The 27,768-nt window shown below is 35.9% G+C and overlaps 1 protein-coding gene across 1 annotated transcript; it reads right to left on the bottom strand.

The window, feature by feature from the left end:
• Window positions 1-71: 71 nt before the first annotated feature.
• LOC103701973 (ubiquitin-like-specific protease 1D) lies at window positions 72-27,691 on the bottom strand. The gene is made up of 13 exons (XM_017841534.3): window positions 27,325-27,691; window positions 26,489-26,540; window positions 22,855-22,949; window positions 22,499-22,776; window positions 18,670-18,718; window positions 15,380-15,453; window positions 15,226-15,255; window positions 11,998-12,100; window positions 10,399-10,493; window positions 8,246-8,368; window positions 2,737-2,851; window positions 1,276-1,383; window positions 72-1,190 (listed from the first exon to the last, which is right to left on the bottom strand). The coding sequence occupies exons 1-13, from the start codon at window positions 27,640-27,642 to the stop codon at window positions 1,035-1,037; spliced, it is 1,596 nt and encodes a 531-aa protein (XP_017697023.3). The 5' UTR covers window positions 27,643-27,691; the 3' UTR covers window positions 72-1,034.
• Window positions 27,692-27,768: the final 77 nt, after the last annotated feature.

Below are 27,768 nucleotides of genomic sequence, written 5' to 3' on the forward strand. Positions count from 1 at the left end.
CTCCCTCACACCATACCAGATCATGGAAATTGGCATGTATGCAAATGCCTAAACGAGACAACTCAAAAAAAGAAACAGATCAATGGTAGGGTTTTATGAGCAGCTATAAAGCTTATCAGTTTTAAATATCGCATATACATGGACTGTACATTTGCCTATCAGATTCTTCACTTTACAAAATGTACCTGGTCGGAAGGGGAGCCTAAAGACCACCCCAACCAAGCCTATCAAATGAATGAAAAGGTCATGCTAGCACAATGCTTGACTTGCTGAGCTCAGCAGTGGCTGCCAACCATGTTTGTGCTGAAGCTACACACTGTTTTATTACAACACAATCATGAGCAAGTTGAGTCACAATGAGAACTTGTTTTGCTAGCTTTCATCATTGCCACATCATTTCCTCTCTATGATTTAACCAGGCCCCATACGCCTGGGCTTTTACCAAGTAGTTAGTTTGTCCACAATGGACTCGTGCAGCGAGTCTTGCCCAACTGAATGATTTAGCATTATCCAAGAGCCAAATTGCCATGCCTACTTTTCTTCCAACAAGGTGGGAGCACAGTGAGAAGACACTGGCAGTGGCTGCCAGCCATGTTTATGCTGCAGCTTCACTCCGTTCTATTACAACACAATCATGAGCAAATTGAGTCACCAATGAGAATTTGTTTTGCTAGCTTTCATCAAACATTTTCACATCATTTCCTCTCTAAGCTTGAACCAGCCCCCAGATACCTGGGCTTGTACCAAGTACCTAGTTTGTCCACAATGGACTCATGCAGAAAGTCATGCTTAACTGAATGATTCATTATCTGAGAGCAAAATTGCCATGCCTACTTTTCTTTCAACAAGGTGGGAGCACAGTGAGAAGACATTGGCAGAAGGGAGAGTACATCAGCCTGGATCTTTGAATTGGCAAGTCCATGGACCTCAACCATTTCTGTTCATTAACCCTGCCCCAAATCCTACTCTGGGGATTATCTTCGGATCTATTAATTGGACATCCAAGCAGGGCCCAAAGGTTCAATGCATTGCTGTCAGTCGTTTTCACACTGCAGCGCAGCTACCAGAGGATGTGTTGGTTCTATTCTGCCATTCTCCATCTCAGCATTCTCAAATACTTCAAGCAGCAGATTCCGTATCCGCTTTCTCAAGCCAGAAGCATCTTCAGGTTGAAACCACTTGCTACCAAACTATAAAACAAAGGGCCAGTAATTGAAATGATCGAAGAAACATAACATTAAAAAATTTTAACATTATGAATTGTGGGTGCCTAACCATGGCTAAATCTTTCTTTCTTAGTCTTTCAGGAGCCTCTTCGATAAATCTCTCCATGAAGTAAAGTACAAATAGGCCACAATCATACTCATTGTTCTGCTGAGGAACCTGGTGGGAGAAGGCAGGTATTATCGCTTGTAAGTAGTTATCACTAGGGCAGTCAATTTCATAACTTCTTTAGAGAAAAGCATGATGAAATGTGATTGCATGTGCACTTCTAATCACCTATTGAAGGAGGAAAAACTTTACGAAACTGATGAGATTAGGTATCAATTTAACAAGCATGCTCACAATCAGACACTGCACAACCAAGTACAAAGAAATATAATGTGGATTACTCATGGATAAATGTGTCGATCAATCACACCATAAACTGATTATCAAACCATTCTAACAGTAAAAATATTCCAGCTGTCTCATATAATTAATGATATTATAGCTTTTTTTGTCTATGACCAGGTAGCACTGCTTAAGTTGGCCAAAGGCTTGGAGGAAAAAAGCATATAGAGTTCATAAACAATTAACAGCAGGTCACAAGAGTGGCCAAGCATGAAATGAAAGCTGACCCCAAACAGATTGTATATGGCTCTTTTATTAATGTGTGGTAGCATGTACGTCTCATATGAACAACAAGAGCTTTTCAGCTGCATGTGGCAGCTTACATCTGTACCTAGTCCTCCAGATATCCAACAGATAGTTACAAAACTGCATCAAAATGTGCATGTGTCATGTAACACATGTATGCTTAGCCCAGCTGAAATAGGCAAGGAAGGAAAGCTGATTGTAGAAAAAATGAGAACTGTTAAATGAAAGAGCATCCACAATGGACAAAAAAGGCCTCAAGGTAATGATAAATATGAACACACCGACAGGCAAGCACTGCAGATATTTGAGCTAGCTAAAGTTAGTAATCAACCTAAGGCCTAAGCAATGCTGCAAGGTTAAGCTCAATATGCGAAATGATTAATTTCGACTAGCCATTGCACTTTCACATTTAAAATCCTGGACCTGAAATTATATGTTAAAGTTAACTTGCAGCTGCTGATACAAAAACTTTTTACCTTCTCCACATTCTCTCTGGTCAAGAAAGACCTGATGGCTTATTTTTTCTACCCTCCCTCCTATCTACAGAAATGTATAATATTTTCAATCTCGTCAACTTAGCTCATCAATATAAGGTGATCAGGGACCCTATAAGGGTGATGCCACTTCTCAGGATAAACCTGAAAACAATCAGCTCTACTATAACTATGAGAAAGGACATCCATCTTATAGCAACCTCTTAAAATATATTCAGCCTAGTATTCGGAAGCAACTGCTGAAGCTATTTTCCCACCTAGACTATGATTTATGTGTTCCCTCAAAAAGTAAATTTGTTAACAAATCATTGTCAGAAAACAGCTCAGGTCATTTTATAGAGACTATTGATAAATACATGAATGAATTAGTGTAGAGACTTACATCAATTTTTTTCTTCTCAATCGTTCGGGGAAGATGTTTCCATATCCTTTCTGAAATTGGAACATCTGGATAAGGAGCATTTTGATATATGTAGTCCCATTCTGCTTTTAAATATCTGCAATGAAAAAAATCCTAACTCAGGTTTGTTTAGAAGGTTTGAAAACATTCACTTTGCCGTAAACAAGGAAAAAAGAATATAATACATTATGAATATAGAAACAAGAATGTGAAAACATGTAATTTACAGCATAAACTTATCTAACTTGAGAAAATATTTTCCTCTATAGCATGTTTTCTGAATATAAAATAGCACAGCAATGGCAAACATGTCAAGCATGGTACAGTCCCCATGGATATAGTTTCATTCAACTATGTTAATAAATTTAGATTCCTGTGTATTACAGTAGTATGAAGAGAAGACCTCCTTTCCGAGGCATCAAGAAAATGCTACATGATCTTCATATATTACCAGCAAAGTGCACATGCATGATGCTGAAGACATAAAAACAATATTATTACTAGCGGTAGACGTGCGATGCACGGAGTTTGGTATGCATATACAAAGTTTGTGAATGTTGGTAAGTTTTGATTGAGTTGCAAAAGAATGGCTTTTTTTATTGTAAATAATTAGTAGTGTAACGACATTTTCATGATTTGTTACATGTTGCACGTATCATTAACTAATGCTTTCATAGTCATGGATATTAGTAATTATAGTATCAAACAAACTCATAAATGTGGGTGCGGTACAATTGTAAACCTGAAAAATATGTAAAAATATGCAACTTTTTTTGCATAATCATTCAAATATAATGATTTGAAATACCAAAACAATTATAGTACAAGATACAATTGTCGTAGCAACTAAAACAACACCTTAAATTTTCTCCAAAAGGAAAAGGAAATCTCCTACATACTCCAACAAATAAATTAGCAAATAAAAGGAAAAAGATAGATGATAGCAATGCAACTAATCAATAAAGCTCAGTGATAATATATGAACTCTCCTCTAATAGCTAGAATAGAATCAAAATCTTAAATTCCAGCTCTGCATCAAATCCATGTGATCAAGATGATAGATGCAGATATACATATATCAGCAATACTCTATTTGTAACAACTCAGGACCTCACCCAAAAAGGCTAGCTGAAAGATTTTTTTTGGCTTCCTTGATCCTATATAAAAATCTAAGATCTATGCAGTGCATAGCCGACATGGGGACTAAACACATGCCCGCACAAATCCTCATATACTCCTCACATTTAAAACCTGGCGTTCTCGTCAAGCTAAGGGTTCAAATCCATTCAAATCTAATCATAACCACCATGACTAGCCCATGGTCAGTTCCAATGGGCTTGTGCTGCAGTGTCCCTAGTCCATACAGGCCATAGGGCGAGTCGGCTTTGATATCATTTCTCGATTTGTGCGCATCATCCTTGCGCAGGTGTGAAGATCCACGCGGGTATGTGTTTATTCCCACATCGATTTATTCGCTGGATAGATCTTGAATACTTATACAGGACCAAAAAATTCAAATAATACCTTATGGCTAGCTTTTTTGAGCGAGGTCCTGGGTTGTGACAAATAGTATTAGAGCAGACCCGGCCAATGATCTATGTAGACTAGAAAACACTACAGCACAGATATATTGAGCTGACCACAAGCTGGTTGTGGTGTTTATGATTCAATTTGAATAAATTTGGATCTTTAGCCTGGCAAGGACGCCAGAGCTTAAACGGAGAGAGTATGTGAGGATTCGCACGGGCGTATTTAGTCCCACATCGGTTATTTGCTAGATAGATCTTAGGTACTTACACAGGACCAATAAACTCAAATAATACTTTTTAGCTAGCTTTTTTAAGTAAGGTCCTACGTTGTGAATGATATAGAGAAGATAAGGATAACATGCACAAGGATAACATGCACAAATCGGAAAATGGTATCAAAGCCGACCTAGCCCATGGCCTATATAAACTAGGGACACTGCAGCTCAAGCCCATTGGGGCAAACCACAAGTCGGTCATGGTGGTTATGATTAGATTTGAATGAATTTGAACTCTTAGCATGACAAAAATGTCAGGATTTAAATGGAGAGAGGGAGAATTTACGCGGATATGTGTTTAGTCCCACATCAACTATACACTGGATAGATCTTGGATACTTATATAGAACCAAAAAATCCAAATAATACCTTCTGGCTAGCCTTTTTGGATGAGGTCCTGAGCTGTTATACCATTTGCATCTACATCCAACAGATCAAATAGATTCTAGGCCCAATCTAATTCATCCCACAGAAAATAAACCAATAAGATTAAAGTGAATAAAAAAAGGTCTTGTTTATATACTTTTCCCAGAAATAAGTAGGAAGCACCACAAATAAATTTGTGGACCAAAAATTTACTCAAGTGGACCACCAAATGAAAAGGTGATGTTCACAATTGTGTTGCACGTCATTGTATCCATATTACTCAGTCCCATATATTAATGATGATTGCATGTATTGTATACCAGGTCACATCACTTGCTCATTTTAGAGATCTTTTCTCTACTGTTGTTGTTTTGCTTTATAGATAGTTTGTTTTCTCTCAACCATCACCCAATCAATTGCTTTGCTTTTACTTCAAGGGAATTGCAATTTCTAGCTAGCCCTCTCACCGCCACTTACCCCAAAATAGCATGGTATGACAAGCTTATAATGTACACTCTGCATGCCTTACTAAAAATAAAGAAGGAAATTTGTAAATGTAATATGTATGGATATTTACATATCGTAATGCTTGTTGGCTACATGGATTTTGAAAATGTAGAAGCCTTCCCATGATTATAGTAGCCTTTTTATATTTCACTTCCTTAAATATTTTTTTTGTCATCAATATCAAGAGCAAGGTTCGCCGTCTCGGCACCAGACTCCGTACCGATGTCACACTAGTACAATATTAGTACCATGGTCCGCCGTACCGGTCGGTACGGGCCGGTACATACCGGTACCGGACCTTACCGGTACGGTACAGCTACATATTTCGGTACCGAACCGTACCGGCCCGTACCAACCGATACCGATGCGTACCGGCCCATACCGACCGATACCGACCCAAACCGACCAATCCGTACCGGCTCCAAAATTTTTTTGGTTTTTAGCCCCATTGGTAGAGTACTGGTTCGGCTCGGTTTGGTTCGGCACCGTACCGGTACCGATGCCCACCGGTACGTCGGTACAGTCGGTACTGCGTACCTTGATTAGTACGATACGGTACGAAATTTTTTAAGCATACTGAGTGTCGATATGCCACCAGTACCTGGTACCAATACCGAACATGTACGGTACAGTACATCCTATATTGTTTGGTTCGGGTCGGTAATAGAAGACATATATATTTGGAGCTTCTTAATTTTTCTAAAATACTCACATGTAGAATTTTCTAAGAAAAGAGTAATAGATGACTTTATCTTAAGAATTTTTTGCTGAAATACACTTGGCAATATTTGCTACGTACACTTGGTAATGTTATATGCAATCCCTAGTGAAAAGACCAACTTTTCTATTACATATTATGTAGATCCTCATGCCAGAATGAGACCAATGTTTTAACAGAAGAAAATTATTAACACTCTAGAACTTATTAAGCTATAATTAAATTTCAATCCATAAAACCAATCCTAAATTATAGGATAAAACTTTTTCCATTTCTTTGCCAATATTGATTAAGGTTGATTAATGTGTATCCTAGATATGTGGGTGATTAAAGCAAAGAACACGTAAAATTTCTTATTGCTTGGTAACATATAGCTATTCATAAATGTCACACTCTTGCCCTGTGATCTCATAACAATCTGATTGCCGAAATCACATCTATCTCTTCAATCAATGCCGCACAGAAGATGAAGGTTTTTGGGGCTTCTTAATTTTTCTGAAACAATCACATGTGGAATTTGATTTTATTCCCATATATCTCTCGGTTATTTCAATCAAAATTCTATTTATTACTCTAAATAGATCTCTTCAATCTATGCGGCATAGGAGATGAAGGTACCTGGAATTTTCTAAGAAAAGATCATAAGATGGCTTTATTTTAAGGATTTCTTGCTGAAAAGATAGCGCAGGCTTTTATTATGTACACTTGGCAATGTTTGCTATGTATACTTAGCAACGTTATATGCAACCCCTATGTACACTTGGCAACATTATATGCAAACTCTGCTGAAAAGACCAACTTTTTATATCATATTGATAGCCTTAAAGTCTTAAGGCAACCATATATCAGTCATCAAAAGATCGTTTGACCTAATCAAAAGGGGTAATCATTTGAGTAAAGAAAAGTCTAGCAAAGTGATTTATATACGTCCATGTAATGCAAAATTTTTCACTTTTTTAGTTAAGAAAGAGCTCACATGATCAATTTTTATATACTAAACTTGTGGCCTCAATTTGTCAAGTTGGATAATGAAGGACAACATGTCTAGAGAATACAGGTTGGTAACATTGACAAAAGAATCCAATGACTTTCAAGTTACATGCATTTATATGCATGCATGTCTTCATCAATTGTTAGGGTCTAATGAGGTGCTAGAATCTGGTTGGGATCTTAAATTTTTTTAGTCCATTTAGTTAAAAATTTATGTTGATATCCCATGTTGGGGCAACGAATGGAATTGATTGAGTAATTTTCACATCAAACAGGTCACTTGAGATTGCTTGAGCATATAACTGCAAGAAGAATGAGATGATTGATGTTGATAAACAGAAATACACTAGTACTGCTTGATAGGGGCTAGCAAGGTTTACCATAATGGGTGTACCAAACATATACCACACCATACCAGTACCGAACTGAGACTCGGTACAGGGAACATACCGAGTCTCAGTACACCAAACCAACCACCATACAGGATATACCAGCATTGTACCAGCATGGTACTTATATGAGGTCCAATTCTGAGATGGAAAACCTCCTTGGAAGTTAGGTTAGCTTTCCATCAAGCTTCTAAAGAAACATGTGTTGGAAAACAACTGCTGAGTTAACTGTTTTTAATATTTTTAAGAATGGATTATTCCACCTTTTTCTCTTCGAGAATTTGTCTCTCTATCTTGGTATGTATTTTGAGATACAGGAACTTGGGAAGTGCATCGATCAATTCCCATATGGAACGTGAAAGTAACAAACAAAAATCTGAGCTTTGAAAGAAAGAATTGGTGGATGAAGGGCACAAATCAGAACTGACAAATTTTTTTGTTAAATTCAATAAAATATAAAAAACTATATGCATAATATTATAAATACATATGTCCATATGTACATAAGAAAGTGCACAAACATTAAGATAGGTGGTCACAATGATAATAGCCGCAAACTTCCAGGGTACATTACCTTTCAGTGACATCAAATATTATATACACACATATAAAGAATATCTATAGGATAATATACATACATTATTTATATAGGAAAGTGCACAATATTAAAATAAAAGTTCACAATGATAATAACTGCAAACTTCTAAGGTACGTTACCTTTCAATGACATCAAAAACTGAATAACTACTGTGAATCCCCAAAGAGTCCAAATGAAGTATAATAGGACCAGATTCATCTTCTTTTGCTGGTATACTAATAATCACCAAACTCCAGTGCCAACTGATCACATAAAACCAAGTTTACCAAAGAAGTCAGCTGAAATATCAACAATGATACTTCTGTCAGAGGAAACAAGCACAGTTCTAATCAATTGTCAGGCCATGTCTATAGAATTAATTAATACAAAAAAAGGTTCCTACAAGGGAAACATCACAATAGTACAGTAATAACAAAGTAGGAAAGTAGAAATAAAAAACTTCCATGTGATCAAGCTTCAATGTCGTATTTGGAGTCACGAGAGGAAAACCAAATGTCGGCGGCAATGGATCGTTTTCCGCTGTCGTTTCAGGGAGTTAAAATACAAGGGCTGTTCAATTTATAGACATCCATAAAGAAGTGGCTTTACGCCAGGATAATCACTTAGAAAACTTTTAATCGGGTAAATGACGGAATACTTCAAAGCAAAGGGGAAGGCTAATCAGAGGCAATCAAGAAAGCTTATTTAATCAATAATGAGGATGAGAGGCATACAGAATGGGTATAATCACAACGTTGAAGACATGCACAAGGCAGTCAGCATAGAAACTTCTTGTGAAGAGACCAAAAGTATTTTAACTGGCAATGAGCCATCAGGGTCAACTTTGTCTGATTTACCATAATTATGTTATATTAGTTATTTATGCATTATCTTTTTGCATTCTCAATAGGAGGGACCATACTGCTTGTAATTAACAAAATGCTACCGATGAGATTAAATAAAGGGTGACATTGAAATGCAGTTACAGAATAATATTAAGAGAATCATAGGTGGGTGCTAAGGAGGGAAAAAAAACTGGGGACGCCAAAGGGAAAGAATGTGAACCATGAAGAAGGCTCAACAGATAAGGCAAGGATTGTTCAGAAATTTGGATCAAGATAAACTCATATCGTGAGTATCCTGGAAAAATGGGGGGCGTTTGATAATATGACATAGTCAGTGGTCAAATTGGCTTTAGTTTCAAAATTTCCCAGGCATAGACACAGTAACATGGAGCATGACCATTTCAGGAAAATGAGAATGCTTTTCCTCAGCATCATTCTGCATATGTCTGATTTGACACGACATTGACACAGGATTGCATAAATTACAAGGTGGTGGTTTGGGAAAAACATTCATCAATCATAAGTTCATATAGGTTCATCAAAAGAACTCCAACTAAGCCTAAAACTCATGCATAAGGTGCCACTAATTTAGCCTAAGTGGAGAATTTTCATTCAAGAATTGACAGAAGCCAAGAAGTTTCACATCTGTTACATGCACAATAAGCACAGGCAGAGCAACAGCATGTTTAGTACATTGCATGAATGAAAGACGAGAGGAACAAGCAACCTATTTTGCAAAGTCGCATCTAGAATTCAAGAGACCTTCCAAGAGAAACTGCATAATTTGCATGGATAGAGTTATTTGCTGAAGGAGACTTGGCAATTTTGCTATGGGCATCTCTTGTGATGAGAAAATAGATTGGAAAATAGGCTAGCAGGGAGGCATGCCATTTGACCCAACTCCCACATATAGGAGGAGTTATAATATGATGGCAGCTCTAATAGGAAAGCAGCTCATCCAGCACAAAAGAAGTTATCCTGAACAACAAGGAAATATCATTGAAATTAGATTATCGTTTACTGAAATCACTATCTACTTGTAGTCATGGCATCAAATTTCTTATTTGAAAAAAAAAAGTTCTGCAGTGATTGAGATGCATCAAAAAAATAATCATAAATAGGAAGGAAACTGCCAAATACTGATAAAGTCCAGCCAACTCTATCCAGCATTGAATTCTCTGTCATATTGCAATTGTTAGTTATGTTTTGTGTTATGAAGCCACCAATCAGGCAAAACCTAAAAGCTAATAAATATGGAGAAACTCCCTTCGAACTCTTCATGAAGCCTCATGACAATCTTTCTAGATCTTTACACTCATCTATTCTCGTATAGTTGTATGTCTGGCCTTAGATTTAAAAATAAAAAAAGCAAGCATGTTCTAAAATATAAATTCCTACAAAAATAGAAAAAGATGTGCCACTTATCATATTGATAAAAGGGAACTTACTCTCCATGTATTGGCAAGAAGATGTAAGCCTTTTGAAATATATTTACACCTTTCCACCACCTCCTCAATTTTAAGAAACACGCATTGCTATCACCCTACAAATTACAAAAATATAAAATTAGAAATATACCATGATTAAATTTGCTTTAATTATTTAATGATATTGAAACAGAAAAAGTAAGGATAGGAACAATAAGTTACATAAACTAAGACATGGACAGCTACAGAAAACTAGAGAAAAAAAAAAAAGACCAAGGCACCATATTCTAAGTAGTACACATTTAAAACTTGGAAGAATTTCTAAATCAGAAAAACAATTTATGAATCTTTAGGCTGCAGAACCTAGCCATAGAATTATTACTGAAAATGTTGGGGAAAAAATCAATGTTTTAATCTTCCTAATGAATGGAGATACCTTCCTAACACAGTTAGGAGTAATAAGTTGCATTAATTAAGATAAGGGGAGATAAAGAAAACTAAAGAAAAAAAAGACCGAGACACCAAATTCTATTTGATACAGGTTTAAAACTTTGAAGACCTAAATTACAAAAGCAATTTATGTTTCTTTAAACTGTGGAATTTAGCTATAGGATTATTACCAAAAATATGAAAAGAAAGAATGTTTTAATATTATTAATGAACAGAGACACCTTCCTAATGTATCTACAGGGCATGAGTATGATAATATGCAAGGCAAACGATTTCTCCAAGTATTAATGATTTTCTATAAAAGATTTCTTATGAAAATTCAGTCTTAATATTCTTAATGCACCATCAAGCTAAGAATTAAAAGTTGCTTTATATGAATTGCTTAGTTAACAGCAAACTCTTAAGGAACAAAGAAAACCACAAAGCAGAAGTTCTAGCCCCCTCTTTCCAGAGGATATGGAATGAAACATGAATTATCTGAGATTTAAAGAAAATATAATGGATTTAGAACAGAATCTTTTTTTGGACAAAAAGGCATGCATGGCCCCGACAATTGTAGTCAAGAGGTGAGAACAGAAATGCCTCGAAACTGAATGGAAAAAATAAACCAAATTATATTGAAACATGAGCACTAAGACTTTCCTTGTTTAACTTGTAAAAAGAGAGGTACTACAAGAAACAGTAGTGTATAGTTTGCAACTGACAACCCCAAAAAAGTCAAATTTCTTTTTTGAGGAAAAAAAAGCCCATTTCCTAGTCAAATATGAGCGGAACGTGCATATTTTATATTTTTTAAAAAAATCAGAAGCTGAAGATCCTTGGATCTATACTGTAAAATAAGAACTGAGCTTCTGGTTGGAATCATAATAATATTGACATAGTATGTCTAGCACTAAACCCTCAAATTGTACGCCACTTCAAGAAAACAACCAGTTTGCCTTTCTATCAGGATGTTTATGTCCAACTGTCTAATCTCAAACCTTTCCCTGACTGGGTATCAGAAAAACCTTTCCCGTGGGCCTTCATGATTTTACTCAGATCTTCCATCAGGCAATCACATGACATACCAATATATACACATCATACTTCCTACTACTGCATTCCTTCTGCTGAAATGCAACATATTCATTATTGCCTCGATGTATTGATTGAAGAGAAAAAAAAGTTTACCTTGCACGAAAGAGCCTCCTCAAGTTTCTTATAAAAGTATGTGTTGAAAAAATAGTATTCCCCTCCTGGTCTACCTACCGGAGATATCGACCTTTGGAGGTACCTACAAAACAAGGCATTAGTTAAACAGAAATAAGTCTGTGTATGCACACATGTTTGTCTATGTGCAAAACCTACAGTACAGTTCCATGCATAAATATATCCAAGGCAAATGTAAGATAATGGAAGTACTTAAAAAAGTAGGCATCAAGTAAAAGTTAAATAATGATGCATGAATATAGTAAGCCAGGAAATGAAAGATAAGCCCCCTTTAATGTGCAATTTCTAATAATATTAGATCAGTCGAATAATACAAGATAGCTATCTCAGAGACTAACAGCAACAGTAATTAATCTTAACTGTAAGGCTTTACTGATAAAATTTCACACTCACCACTTAACAACATGGTGCAGGTGGATCACATGCAAAGATCCATGTCAAAATATACTGGAATATGTGAATTTTATCTCATCTATATATATATATATATATATATATATATATATATATATATATATATATATATATATATATAATCCAATGAATAAACTGAAAAAGCTTAAGATATTGATTCAGTCTAAACTTAAAACATGAAGTTCATTAGTACTCTTTCAGTATCACTGGAAACAGAATGTTGCTATTATAGCAAAGGCACATAACAATGAATAGCAAACAATGACGGGGGCTCAGGGGGTGCGATTAAAACTAAGAGCATAGAATGACAAAAGGAATATTGCACAAGGTTATATTTATTGGTATCCATGGTTATTGCCTGACATCTTCAACTTAAACCTCAGCCATTCACTCTAAGTTAAAAATAACAATATTGTCACAATTTCTTAAATTTCTCTTTTTCAATTTTTTTAAACCTAAGGTGTTCTTAGTTTAGATTTCTTTCATTTCTATCAAAGAATAGATGATTTCTTCACAATGGTTCCATAATTAAGGGCTGGCAATAGCCTTAAAGCTAGGTTTTATTCTCTGCGTCTAAAGAATACAGGTGGCATGTTTCTAATGATGTGTGATTTGCTAAAAATGAAAAAGGTGAAGATCTCCAGCAATATTTGACAAATCTTCCCCTGTTTTAAAAATAAAAGACATTTGTACCCATCACATCAACCTTCCTTTTTTTTGGTGGGTGGGTTGGGGGGGGGGGTAAGTGTATACCATCCTACATATACGAAATTGCATGAATAGCCTCACAAAGTTGCTATTGTATGTATATCCTTATAAAACACTTATTTGCATGTATGTCCTTATTTTTCTTACTTTTTGTATATGTACCCATACCCTCTAATGCCCTTAAGAAATTAGCAGACTAAAAATTAAAAATGACTAAAATACCCTTAATGGGTAGACATGCAAAAAGAAAAAATTATAAGGATATGCATACACATAGCAATTTTGCGAGAATATTCATACAATTTTGCATATTTAGAAAGACATACACTCAAAAACCCATTAAAAAAAGATCAAAACTTGGCTGAGACTTACCAAGTATTTCATGACCCGATTGAATCGACAAGTCTAAAGAAGAAAAAAAGGGCCAAGCCACATTGTTAATTTTTTATTATTTAAGAGCTCAACTCAGTCAAGTTGGAATATTAGATGACTATTTTCGTAAATACTATTCTCCCATTTCATTTTTGATGGATTATCATTATTGACACTATGACATCCATATATTCTTCATTATTTTTAAACAATTAAAGTATACTAAATTTAAATTAATTTTAGATTATTAGATCAGTAAAATATCTTTTAGTGATTTGTAAATGGTGATTCGTTCATTTGTTGAGGTGAGAATTCATAAAGGAATCTTGATTTATTCCATCAAAATTGATGTCAACATGGGATCATGCAGCATGATAATACCAATCTTTTTTGGTCATCCTCATGAATTAAGAGTGACTAAATTATCTTCACTAGAATTGACTTCTGCCATTTGAGCATATGCCCTAAAGCTTGTTAGATTAATCCTGCGACTTGTTTAATTCAAAAGTGGATGTAGATTTGGCACATATATTCTCATTTCAAATTAAATTAAATAAGATGCGGGATTAATCTAACAAGCTTTGGAGCGCATACTGAAATAGTCGAAGTCAATTCTAATGAAGATAGTTCGGTCACTCTTAATTGAGGGTAACCAAAAAAGATCAATATTATAGTGCTGCATAATCCATGCTGATATCAATTTTTATGGAATAAATCCCGATACCTTTGTGAAATTCTCATCTCAATAATGAACAACAGCTCATCATTTATAAATTACTAAAAAATATTTTACTGATCTAAAGATCTATAGTTAATTTAAATTCAATATGGTTTAATCTTCTTAAAATAATGAATCATAGACTCAATAATGATAATTACATCAACATAAAATGGGAGAGTAGCATCACCAAAATAATAATCCAATATTCCAACTTCACTGAGTTAAGATCTTAAACAAAGAAACATTTACAATGTGACTTGGCCTTTTCTTTTGACTTGTTGATTTAATCAAGTCATGAAAGATTTGGCAAGTTCTAACCGAGTTATGATCATTTTTTAAGGAGTTTTTTGAGTATATACCCTCCTAAATATACGACATTGCATGAATATTGTTGCAAAGTTTCTATTTGCATGTATACTCTTAGATATATTTCTTTTTCCACGTCTACCCATTAAGAGTATTTCAGTCATTTAAATTTTAAACCGCTCAATTTTAACAGTGTTAGATGGCATAGGTACATATGCAAGAAAAGAAAGAAAACAAATGGTATACATGCAAAACAAGTGTTTTATGAGGGTATACATGCTAATAGCAACTTTGCAAAGATATTCATGTGATTTTGTATATTTAGGAGGGTATATATGCACACAAAAAAAACCATTTTTTCAGCAACGTGGCTCCAGTTTCTGCAACAAATGGTTTGTTTTTACTTTTTTATCCCTCTTTACTTTGAGCAATATGAGAAAATATTGTTTGATAAAAAAAAACATTGTCAAAAACTTGTTATGTAAAAACACACCATAATGATATGCAATATGAAGCTTACTTTTTTTATCCCTCTTTACTTTTAGCAATATGAGAAAATATTGTTTGATAAGAGAAAAATACAGGACAATAGTTTTAAATATGTTAGAATCTGGAGCTGCTATTGAGACCATTAATCAGCAATGATTCCAATTCTAGAGAAGACGTACCTTGAAGGATAATAGATCTTCGCCTCCTTCCTAGAGAAGGGACAACATTCATTAATGAAACAGCCAGATCTCAAAATGATTACTGAACATTAGAGAGAGAGAGAGAGAGAACTACAACATGTAGAGAGGATGCTACTCAGGATAATGGATTCACCATTTATCAGAGTCATCTATTTGTATTGGCTGTACAGGTTGCATTTCTTCATCCAAGAGCACCACCTCCTGAACCTGTCTTACATTGTCAAAAAATGATACAATCAAACTAAATGCAACTATAACTCTAGACATGACAAAGGCTGAATTATTAATGACCAACCATACTCTAAGTCAATCTGAGTTAAACTATCGATAAAACCTGTATCAACTAAAGGTAGAAGCCTAAAACAATGGTCATGATATGTTAGTAATTCAATAAGTGAAAAATAAGAAATAAAGTCAGAAAAGAAATGAGAAGCATAGGAAATGTATCAACTAGACTTGATTTATTGCCCAAAATGGTGTCTCAAAGTCTGTTCTAGTATCTAGTCTTCATATGTATTTTTCCTTCCAAAAGAGATGGAGTAGCACCATTGATAGAATCATATGTCTACACTATATATACATCCATGAATATACACTGATGGGACAAAATTTATAGTTCATAATTTAGGAGTCCATTCATAAACACGATATCACTGAGGAACAGATACAATGATCTAGTCAAGCTAACTTGATGGCAAAGTCATAAGTTGTAGAAACACATACTTCAACAAAAGCTGGATTTCCCAGCCCACTGCCACTTTTTGCCAGAGGCATTTGCATTATGCATGCAAAAAAAGTTGTAAGAACATTGTTCTCACAATTGATAAATGTGCTACTCCTTTTGACTGTTGCATTCTTCATATTTTCTGTATCTTAATAGACTCTGATGAGTGCAACTATATGGAAAGGAGATTGCATTTACCAATCCACAACAAGAAATAGCAGAAATAAATAAGTTCTCCTTGGTATTTGGTCATTGGAGATGGAGGTGAGTGCTTTATAGTAGTAGTGATATGCAAGTTACATGGAAATAAAGCACAGAAATAACTGTGCAAATAAAAAATTCAGCAGTGCAAGATGCATTTAAACATGGATATATTTAGTTGTGACCTGTGATATTGTGATATGAGATGTGCAGGTCCAACCCCTTAATGTACATGTTAGACATTACTAAGATCACCAAATTGAAGTATAGAGGAGAACAAAGACTAGATAGCAAGTGGATTGGTTAGACTTAGGAAACGTGATAGTTATAGTAATTATACATACATAAACAAAAATTTCAGCAGTGTTTTATGCATTTGAACATGGAAATATTTAGTTCAGCAGTGTTTTATTTAGTTGGCGCCAGTGATATTGTGATATGGTATGTGTAGGTCGAACCCCTCAAATTTACATGTTAAACATTACTACGATCCCCAAAAAATTGGAGTATATAGACAAACAAGGACCAGACAACAAACAGATTGGTTAGATAGCAAGGTTATAGGAAGGGTGATAGTTATGGTAATTATGCATACATAAGCAAAAAACAGCAGTACTTTGCACATTTGAACATGGACATAATTACTTATGACCTGTGATATTGTGATATGGTATGTGTAAGGCTGCAAATGGGTCGGGTTGACCCATGACCTGACCAGACCCATTTTGGAGGACTCGTGGGGCCGGATTGGGTCTGGGTTTACTAAATTCAGACCCAATCCGACCCAACCTATTTGAAATTTGGGTAATTTTAGATTTTCAATCCTATGACCCGACCCGACCCGACCTGAATCTGCAAAATTATTTGGGCCCGTGGGCTGCAGCCCGCAGGGGTGCAAATACAAGTTCTAAAGCCATAAATGGGTTGAACCAGACCCAAATTTTTTGGGCTATACCCGGACCCGACCCGCCCCGAATGAAGTCAGAAATTATAACAGTGGATCGGACCCGAACCCGACCCGACCCGATCTTCTATCGGGTCGAGTCTAGGTCCAAAATTAGGATCCAAACAAGAAACCGGATTGGGTCAGGGTCACTTATGACCTGATCCGACATGACCCATTTGCATCCCTAGGTATGTGTAGGTCCAACCCCTCAAATGTACATGCTAAACATTATTATGATCCCCAAATTAGAGTGCAGAGGAGAATAAAGACTAGACAGGAAGTGGATTAGTTAGACAGTTAGGTTTACAAAAGGTATAAGGGAACCAAGGTCTATAGTGCCAGTACCAGAGTCTATATCGGTCGACCGGTGGCACGTTCCATACACCCCTGTGTCGTTCTGTGCCGGGACCGTACCAACACAGCAGAGAGGGCAAGGGAGCGAGAGAGAGGAAAAGAGAAAAGGGGGGGAGAAAGGGAGAGAGAGAGAGAGTAAAGGAGGACTGCCAGAGGCCTCCAGAGGGTGCCAAAGAGGCTCCAAAAAAAAAGTTTGGCGACTTCATTTAAAATTTTCAAAATTAAAAAAAAAAAGAAGCCCTGATAGATCCTTGTTTCGAACGAAATAGAGGTCCAGAGGGCGGAGACTCTGCTCCGACCCTTCGGAGCCCCTCCCCCCCCTCTCTCTCTCTTTCTTTCTTCCTCTTCCCCCACTTGCTAGTTTACCATTTTGAATGCCGAAACCATCTCGTTCTGCCATCGGCACGGCTCAGTACGCCTTAAACCAAACGGTTCAGGATAATTCCGCATTCTTTGAAAGAAACTAATATGTTTAAAAAACAATTAAAAAATACTGACTTCTGCTTCAGAGATATCTTCAAGAAAAAAGGGTGAAAAAAAGTACTAACTAGATCACAAGCTTAAAAAATCAAATAAAGTTGTTTAGATTGTCATTTTTTGATAGTGCTCCAAACATTGCCATGAATATGCATATAGATTATCCAATAAAGCTATCAATGGATTCTTATCAATCATAAGTGCCTAGACAACACCAGGCACATGTCGACAAATGATAGGTCACAGCCCCAAAACCAACAATTAGACTTGGCATATAAGTGGTAAGACAACATTTTGTACCAGTGTCATAAATGTACATCAACACACAGCAAATAGTGATATAATCATGTCAATGTAGAACCTTGCAGGGTTTGGATATTGCAAGAGACAGCGAAAATCTATAGATGCAGCTACAGCATGAAAATGATCAAATAGAGTTCAAATATGTTCAATTAAGTATGAAAGAATTTAGGCCATAGAGAAATAAATTCTTTTTTTCCAAGTAAAAGATATAGAGATCAATATATTCCACAAGCAAGGCAAAAAAAATTGCATCTCACCACAACCATAACAGAACAATATCTGTAAAACACCTTTGTTAATATTATAAATATAAATTCTGGTAATCAATAATACAAATAAGCTTGACACACAATAACTGCATGAACAGCAAGACTGAAATAGAATATAACGGTGCACAGCTTAAAAAAATTGTAACAACCTTTTTTGACTTCAATTGCAATGAATCTCTAGTTTCAGAAATTCTCCTCCTACAAAGGGTGTCAGACATCATGTCAGAAAAGTATCACAATAAGATATAAATGGACACTAACTGAATTTTCAACAGCACATATATACATGACAACATTTTGTCACCCATGTTCATGCAACATATAACCTCAAGAGTTAATAAATAAATAAATAAATATCAACTAAATCTGACTTTGATTTATATAAAATATGAAGGTTCAAAATACTAAAGATTGATGCATATTTAAAAGAGTGGGTATGGATGTGCCTTATTGAGGATCATGCTTACAAACAGAATCAATAGATACACATGGATACGCCCCAAATACCAATGGCACAGTCTTTTTTGACCTCCATACTCTAGTTTTGGATTTTTTATCGTATTTTCTTGTCTGAGTACTATAAATTTACATGAAACAAAGCAGAAGTAAGTTAAGTGCCCCATTCAAGGTTTTCTACATGTTCTAAAGTCATTCACATGCATAAAAATCATAATCACATAAATTACATTCCAAAGTATACTTAAAAGGTATATGTATTAAGATTAATAATTAGAACATAAGCAAAAAAAGAAAGAGTATATTTATAGTAATATTTAATAATAGTAACACCTGCAATTCAAAATCATTCAAATGGTTCCTACTATCATTAATGTTCACATATCAGGGTGCTAGTTTACTTATGCATAGTTTTGTTAGTTTCTTAATTTTCCAAATCTTCCATAGCATGGCCTCTAGTGCAAGTTCATTGATGCATTTCCTCAGAGTATTCACCTTATTTCTCCTAGTTCATCAATGTATCTTTTTTTTGGTTGTTTAAAATATTTTTAAGACATATATTTTAATTAATTAAAATAGATAATCAATAAAAATAAACTGTTTATGAAAATGCACTACCTATATCAGAGAATACATTTTAGTTATCTAACACTATACCTATATTTTTAACGTACTTATATTTTAAACATTTTTATGAGCAATTAACTCAAAATAATTTTAAAGTTGAAAATAATTCTGGAAATTATTTCTAAATGAGAGATTTTAAAACTGGCCTCATATACACAACATATACAAAAAAACTACTTGATTAAAGGTGCTTTTTCATACTGATTTAAAATTCATGATAGTTTTGGGCCTTGGCTCTGTGGAACATTAACATACCCAAATTGCATCATCGTGGATGAAATTTTGGTAGCATACGCACTTCACTAATGAAAACATGCTTTCTTTTTTAAAAAATAATTATTTTTAACAAAAATTAAACTTTATAAAAAATAATTTAAAAATAAATAGCCCAAAAAAATTATTCCAGTGGGACAGTAGACAGGTCCCTCCTCAGCAACATATTCAAGGATTATCCTGAACAAACACCAATTGCTCAGATTATTTTTGAATTTATATGAATTTTGGTTTAGATTTTGGTGATCAAACCAAAACCACAAAATTTGTTAATCTTGATCTGGATTCATGCTCTAAGATATGAACCTGATGATCAAATAAGGTTCATACTCAATTTTACAGAACTTCCCCTTAATTCCATTTGATTAGTCATGAGTTAGTGGTTGACCTTAAAACGAGCTAGAACCACGTCAATCGAATTCATCGATAAAAAACTTTCAAAGGAGTTGGTCCTTCCGTCATAGTCAACGGGTAAGAGGTAAACCCGCCTTAAAAAGATATAATAAGTAATAGATCAGCCTTTCTAATTCGCCATGGACGAAATTGGCCCAGACAAAGAACTCCTATGGATCTCTGAAATGCTGTAGCTGAAGTGAGTTTAGTTTCCCACCATACAGACTGAAGGCAGGCCGGCAAGCCAGATAACAAAGCAGAAAGCTTTGTATTGAAGGGAAAAAATGCAAAGAAAGACCCTTTGATTGAGGTTGTTTATATGGATGTAAGTACATTGCAAGGAGACTCAATACAATAGAGATCTACGCTGTAAGGACTGAACTTTGATGATCAACCTTAACGCGAGGAATGTACTGTTCTATCGGCAGTCCTGTAGTTAGGTGAACTACTCCCTATTGATGATTTTTTTTATTAAAAAAAAGGTACATAGAAGAAAACTATCTAGTTAGAATGAATTTCTAGCTCAAAAAATGACAGTGAATTGGTTGATTTGATGTGAAAGCCCCCGTCATAGCTTGTCCTCTCTTTCTACCTCTCATTTCCACCTACAAGTGGTGGAAAACAAAAGAGAATTACCCTCTAAACCACTTTCCAATGGTATACAAACATATTACAGGGTTAGGAGTGAACTAAGGTAGGTTTATGGGGAACCAACCACGATCAGCCCTCAAACTATTCAATCTACCCTCAAGGGTGGTTCGGGTGGTTTCAAGTCTTTTACATATTTGACCCTAAAATAGTCTTGATTTGTGTATCGATCCCTCCATTCATCATATTCACACATCTCAAATTCATCCCTACCTTTCCCAACAAAAGCTTGATCACCTCTATATCGGATGAGCATCAAAGTTAGACATGCAACATTGCTATAGTTCTCAATGAGACATTTTATTCCATGCTAGACGGCCTGCCTCCTATATCAGATTAATAATGAGGGGCTTATCATGCTCAGAGGAATTGTATATTCAGAAAAAAATTATTAACTGCTAGAACTATCACCATGATCCAACAAGCCATAGTTGTCATATTACCTTGATAATAGTATAATCACTAAATAAAAGAAAATAAAATAGATAGAAGCATGATCAACATGTGTTATACATCTATCTAATGTTAGCCTTGTAATTCCAATCAAGGGTTATTTCTCAATACCTCTGTAGCCTATAAAATTTTTATATGTTTCCTCCTATTTTTCAGTGCAAACTTTTGGACCTTCATAGTTGGGTCACTTGCTTATTGTTCACACACCAGTAATTTCAATCAATTTACCATTACTTTATCCTCAATCAGTAACTCAAAAGTTCCCTCTAAGTTTCCTCTAACACCTATTTCAGAGCATTTCCCAAGTTTATACAAGCCATCACAGCAAACATGAAAACAGATCAGTTAACGAGAAAACAGCAGAGAATGGTCCACCCAAAATTCAAGACTTTTTTAAAAGGTTCTTCACGGTATAAACAATGATAAGGATATCAGAGAAAGGAAGATTCATGCAAAAGGAAATGTCACAGAAGCATAACGTGACAGACAATCTCGTTATATCCTGCTGGACATATAAAAACATTACCTCTTTCTTAGAGGCATTTGCGAAGCCCAAACCTTAAATACCACAAGGATAACAGATCATGACCTAAGAAGCAATGATAAAATTAACCAAATAACCAGAACCTTTCCCCTTCTAAAGTTTGCCACCTACCTTATAAGTTCCTTGTTAAATTTGAAGCTACTATCTTTCATGAGAATGGAGATCAAAAAATTTCATATAACAATCTGAAATTCAAGTAATTAATTGAGAATGTTGCTTCTGGTCCTTCGAATTGCAAAAGTTTCCACTTTTGCTTGATCAACATAAAGAAAAACAGAGAAGTATGAAAAATTCCAATTCATACAGCAATACCAATAAGTGAAAAAGAGCAATAAATCCTAATCAACATACACATCTTGTTTCAACACTTAAGTAAGACAAGACAGGGAGCAAGGTTAAGTTACATCCAAAAAGCCAACATTCAGTTCACCCACCTATTTGGCAATAAAAATTACGTAGAAAAGGCTAGAGATCTTAATATATTTGATTATCATACCAGGAATCACATAGGATAAGTTTGTACAGGCAATGAAAGAAAGCATTAAAGATAAATATCAAATAACAGCTAAAAACCAAAAACTCACTTTCTAGTAGAAAGGCTGGAATAATTTTCCACCAAATGAGTCAAAGAAGTGCTGAAAGATTCAAAAGCCTTGAGATCACCATTAGAAGATCTTCGTTCATCTTTGTTGGCAACAGTTCTAGCAGATGGGAAAGGTGATTCTCTGGTAGACATTCTAGCCGGTTGTGCTGATATCTCAGTTGGCTGTCTTCTCTCATGCATTTGGCATTCACCTTCACTTGAACTTTTGCACTTGTTCAGAGTAATATCTATCAAGTCCTTGTTGGGTGCAGCATCTGCCTGAAGAAAAGTAAGTGAAAATGCCTTCTCTAGCCGAGCTGGAAATATTAATTCTTTAAGCAAGGATAACCTTTTTACCTTGCTCAATAACTTCTGAGGAAATTGGAATGCAAATGAGGGTTGTGAATGTGATTCAACTATTTCAAGGCTTTCATTGGAATCTTTAACTGTACCTGAGAGTAAGAGATCACAGCGATTTCGATTATAAAGCAAAATATATGATCAATATCAATATTATCAGATGAAAGTTGAAAAATAACAGTTTTCCTGTTCAGCAAACAAAATGGAACTCAGAGAAGAAACCTATTGCCAATAGTAGAGGCAGAGATGTATCTTTTCCAGCTATTTACTTTTTTCTATAAATATGCAATGCACCCCTGCTAACGCAATACACTTGAGCTGAAAGTTTATTTTGCCCTCTTTAGTTCACTTATTTAGAATTATTTATTTAGTTATTTAATATATGGCCATCTCCTCATGTTTGAGTTCTTTGAGGTTGCCATTCAAATTCTTCGGGATATATAGAAACTCAACATAAATGCCACGTCTAGGTAGCACTGTCCCCACCAGAAACGAGTAACCGAGTCCACATAACATGGATTTCAAGACATCTGATGGCGAACTCAGCATTAATTTGACAAAGGAGAAAAGTGACACTTGAGAGTATGTGAAAATGACATGAACAAGAAAATGGTAATTCAGTCAAAAAGCAAACAACATAACAAATCAAAGATAAAGTGATAAATGCAGCGAAAAAGCATCATGTTTTTCAGGAAGTCCATCCAATATAAAATACATGAGCAAATACATAACAAGATTTTCATTAATATAACTTCTTGTAAGTCTAGATAATACAGCAAAGAGAGTTTCCTAATATCAGCCTTCACCCTTGGATTGCATTTTCATGGTCATGAAGACGGTGACTTGAAAACACATAGCATCAATCGTGAAGCGGGAAACACCACCATCTTTTAGGTTTTTTCTCCCCCAACCTCCTCCCCCCTTCCTCCTCATTTCATACATTGTTTTAGTTAAATCAGGGAGGAAATCAACTTTAAAATAAGTTTGCTTCTGTTTTAAAGCAATGACCATGAAACCTTGTCAATTCATATAGTAATATCATTTCCTCATTTATTATCCAATAATGTCCAGTCCATTAATTCAAGTTCCCTTTGAATCCTCTTCATACATTAATCCAGATCCTTGATTCAAGAGGTTGTCTCTGGAATTTGACATATATAGGGCTGCGAACAAATTTAGTTATTCATGAATATATGGTACGCCATAGTGTCGTACCATACCAAACAAGGCAGTGGGGCGTACCATACCATACCAATTTGGTATCGGTACATGGTATGGCGAATGAACTGACACTCAGTATGTCGAACTAGCCCCATATCATACCATACCGACACAGTGATAGTGTGGCACCGATATGGAGCTCGATACCGAAACAACATACATTGACATGAACAACTTGAGATCAACTTGACAATAGGTTCATTCAAAACCATCTCATTCATCTAGGAAATGGGCCAAGGTCAAGAAACTTTAGAAGCTAACTACACAAAAATGCTAAGCACGAACACTTTAGCCTTGTAAAAATAAATATAGCTAAGTCCAGCTTGGGTCAGCTGGATAACGATCTCCTTCAAACCCAGTTCAATTCAAAAATAAGGCTGAGCTTCATAATATGTTGTCAAACTCTACTAGGGCTCAACTATCCTTCCATGTAACAAGCCATGCCTGAGCAGCTTAGTAGTTAGCTTAGCTCTGCTAATATGCAACCTAGTTATAGTAAGCAAAGCACTTCATAGGTCAGAAGGAAATTTGGTTTCTTTCATTCGTCAACATTCTGAGCTCCTCATGATGTACAACAATGATAGTTTTATCATACATCTCCTACAACATTTCCATCCTCTCTAAGAAATTAATTATGAGAGACAGTAAGTATTGACAGTGGAGCAAAGGCAATTCTCTGATTTTATTGTAGAATTTAATACTGGTTTGTTGCCCAATTCAACACCATACGAAGTCAAAATTATTGCGACAATCCACAACTAAGTTGCCAAGTTTAGACCCCCTAATTAGGGTTGCAGTTGGTTCAAGTGGGTCTACATCTAGCTTAGATCAAATCTGGTATGAGTTGGCCTCACATCTAAGACTTAAGCCCTCATCTGAACCATCCAAATGGTATGAGTTGGATTAGGATCGAGTCTCTGTTTGTGTCAAGTCCAGGTAATTCTCAATTAAGAGGGCTAAACCTAGATTGGTTGTAGTTATTTTTCATCAAGTCTAGTTGGTCCATTCAAATCTATTATACTTTGCCCATTTAGGCATGACCTATAACCTAAGTACTGGTCTTAGATTGGTACCAAAGACAAACCCATGAGTCTAAACTTTAGTATGGGTCAAGTCCAGTTCAAGTCACGTGTGGACCAAACTTGGATCTTTGCAAACCACCTTCACCTCTATCTGAGCATGAATGAAAAGATAAACCTGACACAACAACCATTTGGGCTTCAGCAGATATCTGATTAAACTCCCAGCCACCAGCATAAAAAGATCAGGAGAGAGAATATCCCATAAACGATACTAAAATCAGAAAATCTGTCTAATTATCTTCAATAAAGATTGAAAAAAAAAATGTTGTCCTAACGTAGTTTTAAGCTCACATAACCCAATCTTGGATAGAACTCCATTGTCATAAGATACATGGGTAGCACCTCCTTGTTGAACATAACACTAGCTTTTGCTTAACCCATTTTATAAATAAAACCCCTAAAATCACTTCTATTTCTAGCTTGAATACACTAACACTAGATCTTGGCAGTAAAGATCAACTGCCCGAGCACTTTTCTTAATCTAGTTACATAGACAAACAAGAAAATCATGTAAACCCTATTAGTAAACTTATTGTCGTAGAATCAAAATGCACTCCACTTCCTCGATAGGAATGGAGCTTGGAAATTTGTTGCACTCAACAATTTAACAAATAAAATATAGGAGCAGGAAGATTTCATGTAACTACAGTATCTCTAGAATTACCTCCCAGATTTCATGATAACAAAGGAAATTCATCTAGCATGTTACACTGCCTTTGCTTAAATCAACCATAGCCATTTTAACTTATTAGTCTTTAAAGTCTCTTCCAACTCCGACACGTCTTTCTCTATACATATCAAGGTCCAAATATTTCAATATCACTCTCCACAAATTAGAATTATATGTAATTTCTTTGATGCTATAATAAAATTTTAACCTATCGAAACTCCAGGGAGTGTGCACTATTTTTTTCCAGAATGAGCTCATTGGTAAAACTATCAGAAGTTGTCACGCAAGGGAAGCCCTAACCGACCTAAGAAAACCTTAAATAGCATATTGTACAACGATGCATTTTATAAGAACAATATTTTAAAATATTGAGTATATACTAATAAACTTGTATAATTGATAATGCCATTGGCATTAAATTTCCAGATTCCATAATTGTACATTATTTATGAATCAGGAACCAATATGAATTCGATGAGTGCTCAGGATACTACAATGCCTAGAAGAAATAGCAATTTAAGACATTTCCAGACAAATACACAAAGGTAAATAGGACATGCTACTCCAGTTAACATGGAATAAACAAATACGAATGCTATTTTTTAGATTAAAGGGTCATTAATGATTTTAACTTATGTGGAAAAATCTTGAAGCCCACCAGATGATTCTGTGGTTCTTGATTGTGCAGCCCTGTCATGTTCTCCAACATCCTGAAAAAAGTGAAGCAGAGGAAGAAATTTTCAGCATTATGTTCGAGAAATTATTAAGCTAAAACAAGGTAAAGCATTAAACATGACATATGATGATCTATATAGCAACTCTTCTCCTAAAATAGAATTATGCAGCAAGATTTTATTTTGTCTTATTTTCTCAGCCCCTCAAGTAACGATCTTACTATCTTATGCCAAGTAAGGAGATTTATTTGCAAGATCTATCTCGTAACCTTCTCATTCTACTCTATTTTTTCTCACATTCGCGCAAATTTCTTTAAGGATTTTATCTTACTCAAGTAAGATCTTGCTTCTTCTCAAGAATCCCTCACTCTGCTTTTCTTTCACGTTATCTTCTCGTTTTCTCATTGTACTTTGTTGTTCTCCTTTCTTTGCACCAATTTATTAAGGATTAATCTCCCATTGCCCCCCCCCCCCCCCCCCCCCCCTCCCCCTCTCACATGCTCCATCCTATTCCATTTTATCGGATTTTTCAATTAAAAACCCTTTCTCAAGAATCTCCGCTCCAAAACCCTCCATCCTTGGGTGGCTTCTCTTCCTATCACTCCTAGAACCCACCAGACCATCATCTATCCTCTTCATTCCCTGGAGCACTAAAGTTTCCTTTCCCTCTTCATTTAATCATCATCCACCTCGTTCTTGATCCCCATCTCCATCCCTCCCCTTTCTTCCCTCCAAACTGACGCAAACCCAAAACCCCAAATCCGAATCCCACACAACCAATCTCGAATCTTTCCCACCTACCCATCAACCGATCGCATACCTTGCGGCGCGGGGCGAGCTTCCGGCGGTCGAGCTCCTCCTGGAGCAGCCGGAGGTGGGCCTGGAGCTTCACGCCCTTGTCGGGCAGCCTGCCTGCTATTCCGTAGGAGAGATGACCCACAAACCGCTGAATCTTCTCCTGGAGCTGGTGATCGGAGAGCTCCGCCACCATCAACGCCTCCGACTCCCCTCCACTGCCGCCGCCGTCCCCGCTGCCTCCCGCCGCGGAGTCCTCCACCACCTCGACTTCCGGCGTCGGCGCGTCGTCTTTTCCAGGCAGCGAATCCCTCCGCTGGAGAGGGAGACGCTCGTTCGCCATCTTCGCCAAAAACCCGAGCGACTGCAAGAAACAAGCAAGAGAGAGAGAGAGAGAGAGGTCCGAAAGAAAACCAGAAGGTGCTTTGGGGTTTACTGGCCTTGGGGCCCACCGACGCATGCACGCCGA

The sequence above is a fragment of the Phoenix dactylifera genome, chromosome 6 (assembly GCF_009389715.1).
Source record: "Phoenix dactylifera cultivar Barhee BC4 chromosome 6, palm_55x_up_171113_PBpolish2nd_filt_p, whole genome shotgun sequence".
NCBI lineage: Eukaryota > Viridiplantae > Streptophyta > Magnoliopsida > Arecales > Arecaceae > Phoenix > Phoenix dactylifera.